General features: G+C 41.5%; 1 protein-coding gene across 1 annotated transcript in view; it reads right to left on the bottom strand.

Annotated features, from left to right (window-relative positions):
- Positions 1 to 3,680: 3,680 nt before the first annotated feature.
- The window catches only part of chst11 (carbohydrate (chondroitin 4) sulfotransferase 11), an 82,077-nt gene continuing 71,995 nt past the window's right edge, over positions 3,681 to 13,762 (bottom strand). The window contains 6 exon segments of the mRNA XM_034131628.1: positions 3,681 to 7,896; positions 7,899 to 7,952; positions 7,954 to 7,995; positions 10,412 to 10,459; positions 10,461 to 10,565; positions 10,567 to 10,644. Coding sequence (XP_033987519.1) covers positions 7,369 to 7,896; positions 7,899 to 7,952; positions 7,954 to 7,995; positions 10,412 to 10,459; positions 10,461 to 10,565; positions 10,567 to 10,644 — 855 coding nt within the window. The 3' untranslated portion in view covers positions 3,681 to 7,368.

The raw sequence follows: 13,762 nt of genomic DNA, 5'->3' as shown, positions 1-13,762 counted from the left end.
TATGCAGGAAGGCTTTCTGGCGCATTTCCACTACACTGCCTCACTCGGCCTCGCACGGTATGGCTAGGCCTCGTTAGGACTGGCTTACTTTATCGCGCGTTTCCATTACAGTTTAGGAACTGGGGGCAGTATTATAGTAACGCAGTGTAGGCGGAGCCGTGACGTCATCTTCAATGAGAACCCCAGAAAAACAACATAGCCGTTAGCTGTTAGCACTCAGGGCTCACAGCTCCTCATATCTGTTCAGAAACTAGACAAAAGTTAAACAAGTACAAACCACAGACTGCCTGTGTCATGGTGAATACAGTCGCTGCTTTATTTATGTCTGTATAGGCCGTTGTTGTGAGTGTGGACGGTCGGAGCATATATTGCGTTAGCTTAGCCAATCTCCATTTAGAAAACACGCATTTTAAAAGGTTTTTCGCCTGCCGTCTGTCTGCAGACTTGTCAAAGCATTAATTCATGGTTGTTACTAACCTGTATCAGTATGTTGTTACTTCGGCATCATTTTGAAACGTGTATTACAATTAAATCACGGTCAAATATGTTCATCTTGTTGTAGTTGTAGCCCCCTTGCCAGCGATTCTCTCTCTAATTTAGCATACTCAGCCCGACTCGGCCTGGTTGTTCCTGGCCCTAGAACCACGATTTTATGGGGCCAGAAAAACTGTGAATTAGGACCCGCTAGCCGGTACTAGGCCAAGTGGAAACGCAACCAAAGACGGGCCGCTGACGTCACAGCTCTCTTAAACGGGGCTCCGCGCTGCAGTGGAAACGCGCCAGACGGTCCGCGATGGAACAACAGCTGCTGAAGCTTTAATTAGGCTGTGGGTTAGAAATAGCAGGTGCATAATGGACTACTGGAGGATATAACTCACACCAAAATATATCTAAATAACCCAAGATATCTAAATGGTCAGATCAAGCAGCAATATCTGCGTTTTAGGATTGAAGTTGCACTTTTTGTAATGGCCAGCAGGGGGCTGATTGTATAGAAGTCTATGAGAAAATGACCCTACTTCTTAATGGATTTATAGCCTTATTAAACTTTTTTGACAAGTGTAAGGTGCAAATGGCTAGATTTAAGTCTTGTTCAATACAGAATGATGTTCATTTTTATATTTATGGTTAATTAAGGGTAAAATAGGTGATAAGCGACCTGCATAGTATGTCAAAAACATCAGAACAAAACGAAATAGTATAGAGTGACAACATGTCTGAGAAAAAAAGACATAGTTATAGTAAGTCTGAAATATTGATATAAAAACGACATAGTATAGTATGTCGAAATTGTAGTTAATTGACTTGTTTAGTGTTCGGTTGTATACTTAATAACCCTTTAGTGACTTTTTTGGCTTTATGGTGAAGACATCAATGATGTTCAAATACCTTGAACAAAAGACAAAAAAATATGCTTTCAATGTATACAAAGAGGGCTCAGTACCATTATACAATGTATTAAACCTCTTAATCACCATTATCTTCAATGAGATATGGATGCATGCATGAAAAGTGAGATGAATTCATTATGTGTTTAAGTGCTCCGGGCCCTTTTCTGTGTCAGAGGTATATTCCTTCACACATTTTAAATTTCACAAATGAAATAAACACCAGGAGTCTCTGGGAGTTTCAGTGTCATTTTATTGTGAAAACATCGGACAAGATGAACCACTCTCCCACACTCAGTGTACAGTCAATTATTCATGATTTCGGTTGAGTGCGCCTGAAAATAAAACAGTGAGAAGCCGTCGAGAAAAAAAGAGGAGATTCTTTAGGTGTGTTGCCATGGTTATCAGAAGAAAGAAATATGGGTAGTCAGAGAATAAATAAATAAATAAGTGGCGTCCGTTTGAATTAGAGTCTTGCCTACTTCAGAGAGACGATCACTCTAAAGGCAGAGTGGGTACAGCACACACACACACTGTCCACACACACACACACACACACACCCCACACACACACAACACACACACACACACACACACACACACACACACACACACACACACACACACACCACACACACACACACACACACACCATTATCCAGCTAGTTACAGCACATGAGGCACTCGGACACACACCCACGGTGAGAATGCTGATGACATGGTATACATTCAGATACAGACACAGCTGATTTAGGGACTCATCCCTCCAAAAGGGTCACCACACACAAACACACACACACACAACACACACACTACACACACACACACACACACACACACTACCACACCATACACACACACACACCACACACAACACCACACCACACACACCACACACACACAATCACACAAATCTAATGGTCCCACTGGAAGGATGACGTAGACACATGAAACATGGATAGAATTTTACAAATACTGGACATTTGTGATTAAGGCCTTCCTCCCACAGTAATTAAGAAGGATTTATTTAATGTATTCCACTGGGTACGCTCCCTTCCTACTTTCCCTGCACACACAGCGAAGGACAGTATATGACAGAACGCTTCTTCAGTAACGCTGATAGCTCACTTTGTGGGCGATGATGACGCCCCCATTCATCATCCTGTTTATCCAACATGGCAAAATAGCCGTCAATGGGAACAACATGGAATTAAAATGTTGAGTATATCACAGAGAAGGGGGGTAATTTTAAGTTTTGGGAAATCTTGTTGCTGCACACTCCAGACATGGGACGATCAAAATATGCTTTAAATATTTAAATAGAACTTATACATTTGGAAATGTCTTAACTTGTGTCAGGTACAAAGGCATCACATATAGGACGTATGTGCATTTTAACGCGTTGTGGTGAAAAACAAACAAATCAAAAAACTCTTAAATAAAGAAAACCATAAATCATTAGAATTCTTCTGCATGAATAAAGAAAACATTAATACCTATATGTTGGAAGTCACTTAAGTAAGGCTATTATCACAATTTATAATCACCATTACTTTATGGTAAGGGTATTTTCTCGGGATTCGTCCCATGTCTGGCACACACCGTTTTATTTTTCTGTTCAACTAGGGATTATTAGTGAGTTTAAAAGTAAGAGGAGGGTTGATTGATACCTTCTGACATTTGAAATATGAATTTTTGTTCAGTGAAGCTGGAATAAACCTTTGCACTGTAAGGACAAATTAAAACAATACCTCTTTTGTATCATATGTAATCCAGCAAACCCCAAATCTTAAATGAACTTTATAATGCAGTGTAAATAAATGCTTGTATAGGGAGGTCATGTGTTCACCCATTCACCCCCTCTTTTTCTCCTTATTATATTATTCTATATTACAGCAGAGTGTGTTAAACAGCATAGCGATAGGCAGGACCATTGAGGGTTTAAAATGAACATAAAGGAATGAATAGTGTGTGTGTGTGTGTGTGTGTGTGTGTGTGTGTGTGTGCCCTTGCATTACTATACTTGTGGGGACCTAAATCTGTTTACACAGTCACGTGTGGGGACTCGCCTCCCTTATGGGGACAAAATGGAGGTCCCCATGAGGGGAATCATTAATTTTAGGGTGAAGACTTGGTTAGGTTTAGGGTAAGGGTAAGGTTAAGGTTGGGTTAGGGCTAGGCATGTGTTGGTTATGGCTAAGGTTAGGATAAGTCTCCAGGAAATGCATGTAAGTCAATGTAATGTCCCCTGAAGTGATGTATACATGGTGTGTGTGTGTGTGTGTGTGTGTGTGTGTGTGTGTGTGTGTGTGTGTGTGTGTGTGTGTGTGTGTGCCTTAGGAAGGCCAAGGTGAACATGACAGCTTAAAAACAACAGCAGAATGAAGGACATCATGTTACACTGTACAAAAAAAATGCATTTAGCTGTAGATAAATAAATGAAACATGAAGAGAAGGAGAGACAAAATAAAAAACCCGGCTTCGTCCCTCTATGCTGATGAAAGGTTATATTATTGGTTAAATAGATTGCTGAAATATTTGTTGGTGCCAAAATAAAAACCACAAACTTTACAAACCTTTAATTTGTACTCCAATGCCTCTTCGGCCTTTTAAGGGAGAGGGTGGGAAATATACTTATTTGAATACACACAGCTAGCAGCCACGTAGCTTAGCATAACAACTGAAGAAAAAGGCGGGAAAATTCTGCTCAACTCTTTTTTTCCCATGAGCCTCTGCTGCACTTTGTGTTTAGTGCTAATCAACACATGTTAGCATGCTTACACCCTAAACTATGACGGTGACCACTGTAAACATGCTACACATCGGTATTTTTAACATGCTGCTAGCTGCTAGCGCATAGCAAATTAGCATATTTCCCATGTTGTCAAACTACCCCTTGATTTGGTATTGATATTAACCGTTCATGACACTATTCTTTGTTGTATATCAAATGTTTTTGTCTGTATAAATAATAAATAAAAGTACACATCACATCCTTGAATAACCTCGCTCGGATATGTTAAGAAGCTTTAGCATTCCTGCAATTCAGTCCAACAATAGACATCGTCCGAAAAACAACATAATTATACCCGTTGTATATTACACAGCTGGGCAGCGAGTTAAGAATAGCCACAAAACAAATGTGGCTGTTTGCTTTTGTCCACCACTGACTTACTTTTTATATGCAGTAGGCAATTTCTTGGATTGGGGGTGTAAGAGGAGAAAATAGCGAGGCCTAAGAGGTCCTTTGTGTATCGTTTGTCTTCCTTTCTCGGGGCTAAATGAGCAGTTTAGACTGAGGGCTCCGTCAGTGTGTTAAGTGCAGAGGTGTAACTGCTGAGTAAGATGCTGCGTGGCATCAACATCAGCAGGAGCGCTAATGTGAAAGCTGAGTGTGTGTGTTTTTGTGGAGGCCGTGCTGAGAATACAGCCATTGTTTGTGCACGGCTACCGGTAGCTTTTCTCCTTTATTAGAGCCAGATGTCTGTGTGTGTGGGGGTAAAAAAAAACAAGGAAATAAGGTCTGTTCTCTCATTACAACCCCCCTTTCACAGGCATATATACACACTACGGCAATAATACAGTTACAAGGAAGGGTTTACAGCTAAAATGTGAAGAATAATGTGTCTATTAATCATGTACATTTACCAGCTTCATTTTGAAGACAAGAAAATGAAGAAGTTGACCCAGAATTGCATAAAGAGCTTCCTTATTCATCAATTTGCAACTAAAAACTCACTTACTATAGACAGTAAGACCCTTTTAATGATTTAGTAATATGCAGAATGTATTTAGCTGAACAATTGAAGGTCTTACAACTAAATGTTGATAACAGGATTCAAGGCTCTTTAACTCATTACACCTTTAATACTGATGAAGATACGTACTTAATATACATAAAATCATAATTCTGGCTATTTACATTGTTCTTCTACTGCCTCTTCTGCCTTTTGTTTACACTCCACACTGAATTTAATTATCCAAATTGATGTTATGCAGATTGTAGGGCTCTCTGATAAAAATGTGTGATATTGTGCCGTGTAATCGATGATGTCTAGACTTCACTGGGCTTTAAAATAAGTAAAAAATAAAACCAGACCTCATTTTCCTTGATCCATTAGTAATACCTGCCGTCTTGTAATCCAGACATATGCCCGTATAACAGCATCAGCAACATCTCTACACTGAATCTGGTGAATCAAATCAATACCAGCAGGAATGATGGACAACACTATAAATAAAACTCAAGGAATTTTTCTTATAAATAACCAGACTAACAGACTGCATGAGAAAATGATATTTCTCGTTCAAATATGCTTATTTTTTTTTTTACCTTGAAGCTGGAGTGGTTTATAATTCACAACGAGGTATGAATAAAATACTCTCTCTCTATCTCTCTGCTGTATAATACACAACAGCCTTTAATCCAATTCAGCGCGGGATAGAGAGTGCAGTTATTGACCTTGACATTGCTTAGCATCGCTATCATTAATCACATTACACTATGAGATACAGTCTCTGATTCTGAGATGTGGGCATTAGATTCTCGATGTGTTTACAAAGTACAGCAGCGAGTCTCATGTTGTGGTCAAGGAGGATAAACTTATGAATTGCTCAACTTCAAAGATGTGTCCTGAACACTGAGTGTGGATCTCTGAGGCTCTGGCAGGCATTTTGGCACCACATTGTTTGACAAGAGGAAATGGGGAAGAAGTCATACATCTGATGATTCAGACACAGAAGGACAAAGCCATGGAAATGTACCGTATACACCCTTCGGAAAATGGAAATGCTTGCAATGTACCAATAATGTATTGAGGCAAGTAGTGAAGAAGAAGAGAGAAGACATTTTAAGACCTAACATTTTCATCAGTCCAGGGAAAAAAAAGCAATACAATCTTTCTCTCTTTAATAAGAAAAGCGAATTAAATAATATATTGTTATTGCTGCTCGCAGCAATGCTTCATAATACAATAAAATAAACATAAGCAAAAAGACAACAAGATATTCTTAATTTACTAAAAGACGTGTTTGCAGGGTCTTTGTGGAGTGTCCGCTGATCAGGTGAGATGCCTTCTTTAACCCTTTCACTACCACACAGGCCTCTTTTCAAGCTCTGGCGCAGACTCAAAGTCACTCAAAGTCACATGAGAACATCCTGCAACCTTTTCTAAACATGTCCTGTAGCTCAGAGTGTTAAGGATGTTTGGTGTTACAGGCAATGATTTTATTAAGCACTTCCTCTCTGTACATTTCAGTTTTCTCGGGGTCTTAAGGTGTAACACAACAGGTGCTTCAACCAACTTCATAATGATACCGTCTGATTGTTGTCTGAAGGCCCGTGATGCTCCAGCTGTAGAAGGTCTTGGACGTGGAGTCATATATTACAGGGCGTCCTTGAGCCGGTGTCCCCTCTGAAGTGTTTGAATCTAATGAGGGCAGGAGCGACTGGCATTGGAGCGAAGGACATGAATTGTGTTTTACAATTTGACGGAGTTTCTCTATTGATCGGGGGGGGACAGAGGGGAGACAAGCTTGGCTCCCACGATGCATTGGGGGTCAGGGCGCGTGCGAGGCCACTGTTTTTGCCTTGTAGAATCTGAAGCAGCCTAATTAGTCAGCAGTTGGTTTAAACATGTATCATGAGGAGAGTCCCTCTTTAGGTCCGTCCTCTGAGAGTAAGAGTCCCCTTTTAAAAACACCTTGAAGACTGCTTCACCCACAACATTTCAAGTCTTTGCATGCCATTTGTTCCATTTTGCCCACACTCACATCCAATCAGTTGACTGGACAATCCTCAAAGTTATGCCCAGACTAGCACGCATTACCTTTCTTTCTTTCTTTCTTTCAACACCTGTTTGTGCGTCTATTTCAGACCCTGCAAGGTACGACAAGTTTTACAAAAAATCAAGTTTGCCTCCACTCTTTTCGTTTGCCTCTCCTTAATTGAGGCATCAGTTCTCAGAGTCTCCGTCCTCCATTAGTCCATCCGCAGGTAGCTGGGTGTGGTGTAGTTGTACATGAGGAAGTCCAACTTGTAGAGCTGGTAGAGTTGGATCTGCTGCTGAGTGCTGATATTGCTGAAGAACTGTGCCGTCATGGCGTCCGTGGTACGAGTGGATTTGGCGTAACTCGGGAAACGCAAGGAATCGCCGACACCCACAAGCCTTAGCACGTAGTTAGCATCTTCCTCCAGAGTGTCGTACTTCCCCACCATGTCGTAATGGATGTGGCACGGGTGGCACAGCTGGTAGACCGTCTGCCAGTGCTCGTTCAGAGGGCCGTCGCGCTGAGTCGCCGGATCCACCAGGTACTCGGCAAACTCTTTGAACTTCACATCGGCACCGTTGACGAGGGCTTCCTGGGTCGCGTTCTTGCGGTAGCGCCGGATGATACGGGTGCCGAAACGCTTGTGAAAGGACGAGTTGTACTTGAGGGTGAACTTGTTGCGGTAAGCGGAGACCAGCCTCTCGAAGGGCTCGCGGACGAAGAGGAACTTGAGGTAGGTTTCTTGAGGCGGTGGTTGATCTCAGAGATACTGTACTGGTTCAGCGTCTTCAGGTTTGGAAGGGATGTGGGCTTCGTTGGACGGGATTTCCATCGGTCGCTGTGGAAAAAGAGGAAAAATGGACATTGACAATGTGCCATCTAACACTGTTGGGAAAATACTGAATGTATACTCTTCCAATATGAGAGTCCACATGATAACAAAGGTATCCCAACTGTAGCTGTGTACATGACAGGATGTATGATTACCTAGAAGAGCATCAGGACTGTTTTAGGCATATGATAGCTATGTGATTAACATGATGATTCAGCCTCTATGGAGATAGACATATGACAAGCATGATCATTTCTGACGTGGAGCTAATCTGAAGTAAACATTGAATACTGCTTTCTATTCCTCCATCTTGTGACTGTGTAACTCCCTCTCTTGGATATCAGCATGTGAAGGACACTGTTCAGGAACTAGTTGATGCTCTGTATGTGATGACTACTTCCATTCTGGAGAGGATCACAAATACATGGATCCTGAGATTGAAGCTCAAGCCGGTGATGAGTGATATTTTTTCTAACAAACACAATATGTTCCTTACAGTGCAAAACAAAAGTGGTTTGTTCCACATTGGTAAACTAGCTGGCTAAATATTGTTTTGCGGAGGATAGCTCTGACAACCAAGGAATACTTTCTCCACACTTCTGGGCAGAGAAACAGGTCCCTTATGGTAAAAGCAATAGATTTCAAATGTCCTTTGCTAATTGGAACAGTGCAATTAATGCCCTTCATTTGCACAGAACATTAACTTGACTGCACTGCTTAGCTACTACTGATCGACCACAATGGTTTGATACTTGTATCCATGCTTTGGGAGTAATTGATTACATTAAACACGATTGCGTAATCAGGACACAGAAAAAAAGGTAACTGCATTCCCTTACGGTGCGTCTACACAGCAGCGTTAAAAAAATCTTGAAACACTTCTGCCCATTCACTTTGAATGGGGTGACGTCACTTTCCCTCACTTTTCGCCGAAATGCATTGTGGGGCAGGGCGAGCGGAGATTTTCAGGATTTTCAGGATTCAAAGTTGAACAATGTTCAACTTTTGAGGCTGAGGTGGAGCGTCAGCCAATCAAATCCCGTGTACGCAAATCTGACAGTTCAAGCTCTAGCCAATCAAACGGCGTGTATGCTGGGAGAGACATACTGCAGGTCATTTCCTCATATTCCAAAAAAATGGAGGAGAAATTAGCGGTAGCGAATCAATCACCCCGGTGCTTTATGACCAGACCTACCGGGATATAAACCGGAGGAGCCAGGCATGGAGGGAGGTGGCAGAGACAGTGGTATGTTTTTCGCCTGTTTTGGAGGAGTTTATATCCAGTTTACTTCGGGCTTTTTTGGCTTCGTATGTCGCGGGCGGGAGATTCATGTGATTGGTTGTTCGCAAAAAATCCCCAAGCTTCAGATACGCCCACCTCCAAGATTTTTTAACGCTGCTGTGTAGACGTACCGTTAGAGTAACCAGTTTCATTTTCTTTAGGCCCCTCTCTTCCTAATTTAGTTAATCAAAAGGAATGTAATCAGGTTATATTTATTTTATATTGTGATACTCAGATTAGGCTATTGATTACATTTCATTACAAGTCACTAGTAATTTTTGAATCAACCCTCCCAACCTGCTTTTAGCCGACAAATACTTTATTAATACTTCACTGTAATGTTGTGCTTTATTGTTCTGTAATCTTCTCTTGCATGTAATCAGTGTTGTTTTTCCCTTTACTATAAACCACATTTTCCTTTAAGGGACGACAAAGATGAACTAAATTGAACTGATATCCTTAGCATTTTGCTTGTCATCACAAAAGCAATATATTTATTGACATTTAGAAGAGAATGAACTTTCCAAGACCTTTAGACTTAGTCTTCCAGGTACTAACCAGGGGTTGTCCAAACTACGGCCCGGGGGCCAAATGCGGCCCGTGGGATATTTTGAATCGGCCCTCAGCAGATTCAAAATGTATAATGACTTAAGTATAATAAACTTCTGCTTGTCTTATATTGTATTTCTTAAATATATGTTCAAAATATATCACACAGTATTCATGTGTTAATGAGCCCAATTTCAAATAGATTCAGGCAATTAAAGTTAAAAACATGTTCATTAACAAATCTAAGTTGATAATAAAAAAGCCCAATAACAAATTCACATCACAACCTTGAAATAGACCCTTCATATTTCTTCTTATTATATCAATCTGAAGCTTCTGTTTTAAGGAATGAGCTGCTAACAAGATAAATGAAACCCTCTGGAGAGCTGGGAGCTGTTTTTTTTTCTTACAGCTTTTTCAAGTATCAAGAATAATTCACCTATATTGGATTGATTTTCCAACTTATAACTGAACTTAAGAGGGCAAAATACCTCTAAGCGAGTGGCCCAGCCCTTCGTATATTTTCTTGTATGTGGCCCTCGGAGAAAAAAGTTTGGACACCACCCCTGATCTACAGAACCGATGCCCCACCTGTATTTTCCTCGTCCCGGTGAGCACCATCATGACGCGTTTCCAGTTGTGTACAGGCCACCTTGGGGACGTAGCAGTAGATGAGCTCGTGGTCCTCGTCCACCACGAGGTGTTTGAGGTCTGCGGGAGTCAGGACTCTTCGCTTACGGCTGGACCGCGCTGTAGGCTCGACAGGAATCAACAACCTGGTCCCTCCGAGTCTGGTGCAGGACGGCGGCTCCAGACAACTCCGGCTGTTTAGGGGAGATAGAGGAGAAGAAAGCGGGAGAATGTAAACAAAATGCTTTCAGTAAGTGTCTAGATTTTAGATATTAGTTGTGGCCTTAAAGCTGGTTACTACCAAACAATCAGCTTGTTGGGCAGTTGCATGCAGTTTGCTTTTCAGCCCAACTGTATACAGTTAAAATCGACCGACTTCTTTTTTGCAGATGTGAGCGTCCTTAACAACGGTCAATAAGTCCTTGCTGCACATTATCCCTAACATGTTTCCATCTTAAGCTTTGTTAGTTAGTTAGTTTCGTAACGGACGTAATGTAACAGTTGTAACGGTTGTAGCTTTTCTCAGACGCGGAGGGATACTGACTTGTTGTGAAAAGTAACTACAAATTCTACCCGTGATATACGCTCATTATATCACGGCTAAGAACCAATCAGATTGCTTGATTTACTTGTCCGTTTATAAATAGATATTAACTTAATATTATTCAGTTGGGAAATTGTTTTGTCACAGCAGCATTTTGACAGTCAATGATAAATGAAAAATACAAGATATACATATTCTCAGTAGAAAATACATAGACATTCAGAAGAGTATCTACACTATAACAATAACAGAATACATTTAAATACTCGCTAATATACCAAAGGGACAGAAACTTAGTGTACTATGTACATAATTCAAAATTATAGCTTGTTGGGTAGTCGTCAAATAAATCTAAAAATAGGGATTTAGGTTGGTGTTGACATACTTATTCAAGTTTGTGCAAGAAATAAAACGTTATACTCAAAAAATGCTTTATGAACTGAAGAATATGCAATATATTTTAAAATATATATTATATCAAAAGGTAATGTTTTACTTCCAGATACATCCAAGAATATATTTTGCAATGTTGTTTTCTCTTTGTTATAACGCCTGTTGTTGTGTTATCCTACAAGACATCTTCCTAATGTATTCCCTTTCTATGTAATTTATTATTTCATTTGAACACAGCTTGTGTAGATCTGCTGGACAATAAAGCACTTCCCCTCTTTACACCCTTTTCCACATGTTACTTGTTATAACTTTTATTTTATTCGTGAAGTGGACATCTCACTGTGCCAACAGAGCACTCTAAAACGAATGAAAGTGAACTAAAGCAGAGAGGGGGTGATAAAGAGAGTCATTCATCTCAGCATTTATTATCACACTCATCTCTTTTTGACTTTACCCGAGTCGCTCCACAGACTGTGATGGAGATGAGTCCAAAGGTATGGAGGAAGATAAGGGAGAATATTACAGATATTCAGTGTTCAATATGAGCAAATCCAGTCGGTCATCATTCATCTGTGATGCTTGTGATGAAGAGGAGGAGGCTGGGGGGGGGGATTTAAAGCGTCTGAGAGCAGGAATGTTTTCTTATGCCTCTTGATTATTATTCCTCTGGGTGTGAATTCCCCTTCAGGGCAGTTCCCCCCGGATTCCTCGCTAAATATAAATTGATGGTACTGTGATCTCCATCTACCGCTCTTTCCCAGTCACCTCAAGTGTGGCCTTTCACTTCTCCAACCTTTCACGACGTCCTGAAATAACTCCAACCGAGCGCTGGACACGAGACAGCTTCACTAAAGAAGACGTTTATGTGAACTTCTCTTTGAAGTCACTCTTTAAACAAAGTGGCAATTCATCATCTGCACAGCCACGACTTGTTGCAAGAACACGGGGGGGAAAAATCAATTCTTCTGCACATTTTTCGTCTGACGGGAAAAACAGACAAAAGCAGTCATTAAGAGGTCATGTAAATGTAGGAAATGCATGACTTGTTACTTCTAAATGAGCTCCTTTAGATAGTCATGTGGTGATGCTGGTCACAAGGCGGTGATCTCTGGGACTCAAAATCAATCGTGTGATTTTAGGAGGAAGAGTTTTCCCACTGGGAATTCACATTTCCAAGAATATTCAACGAAGACTCATGCCATTAGGCGTTATGTCCTGAAACCTTTACTTATGTTAAAATAAATAAGAACATGCCACACTGAACCCAGAGTTCATCTTCATCAAATGACACAACACCAAAATATGTTCATTCCTGTGCCAAACGGGTAACCTTTGTATCATCTGATCCATTACTAGATAATAACTTCCTGCACATATGGATTTTGCTTCCAACAGAATACCCTGTGCACATTAAAATGTCAATCTTGTTCCCACAACATCATAACAAACCCGTTCCCTGAACATATGGATCTCTGCACTGCACGAAAACAACATGGAAAAATATCCTTTTCCCACCAAAATACAACTCATGTACACATGTGGATCTTGCCCTCAGCACAGGATGATTTCTGCACGACATATTGTCCACAGTCTGCTCCCCTCACTCACCTATTTTCTGCATTAACATTCCTTAGTCACCTGGTAGTCACACCCTGTCTCTCTCCTCTCACCTCTGTAACAACCCATTAGCTCCATTAGTATATAGGCCCACTTCACTCTCACCTCAGTGCCAGATCGTACTTTGCAGCATGCCAGTCTTTCCCCGCATTACCTTCCAGATTGCTCTCCCGGTTTCGACCTTGGGTCTGCCCCTGACCAGCCTGCCTCGCCTGTTTTCCTGACCCTGCCTGTACCTGGCGTCTCCCGTCTTGCTTACTCCTGGAACCCTCGCCTGTCCCCGACCAGCCCTTTGCCTACTGTCTGCCGGTTTGTCCCCGACCAGCCCTTGCCTACTGTCTGCCGGTTTGTCCCCGACCAGCCCTTTGCCTACTGTTCTGCCGGTTTGTCCCCGACCAGCCCATTTGCTACTGTCTGCCGGTTTGTCCCCGACCAGCCCTTTGCCTACTGTCTGCCGGTTGTTCCCCGACCAGCCCTTTGCCTACTGTCTGCCGGTTTGGTCCCCGACCAGCCCTTTGCCTACTGTCTGCCGGTTTGTTCCCGACCAGCCCTTTGCCTATAATAAAGCATGGTTACCACCGACTATCCCTGGTTTTCCCGTGAGTTGCATTTTGTTCTCAGCTCGTTGGTGACACATATCTTGCTCCCACAAGTTTACAATCTTGTCACAAGCGGGATTGTCAACTTGTGTGCACACTATGTATGAATCTGGCAAAATAACAGCTTGTTCGAACAACACTTGGATCTTGTTTGCATCA

This window comes from Trematomus bernacchii, unplaced genomic scaffold, assembly GCF_902827165.1.
Source record: "Trematomus bernacchii unplaced genomic scaffold, fTreBer1.1, whole genome shotgun sequence".
Lineage (NCBI taxonomy): Eukaryota > Metazoa > Chordata > Actinopteri > Perciformes > Nototheniidae > Trematomus > Trematomus bernacchii.
The sequence above is the reverse complement of the archived record's forward strand: the minus strand, read 5'-3'. Positions and strand labels throughout refer to the sequence as shown.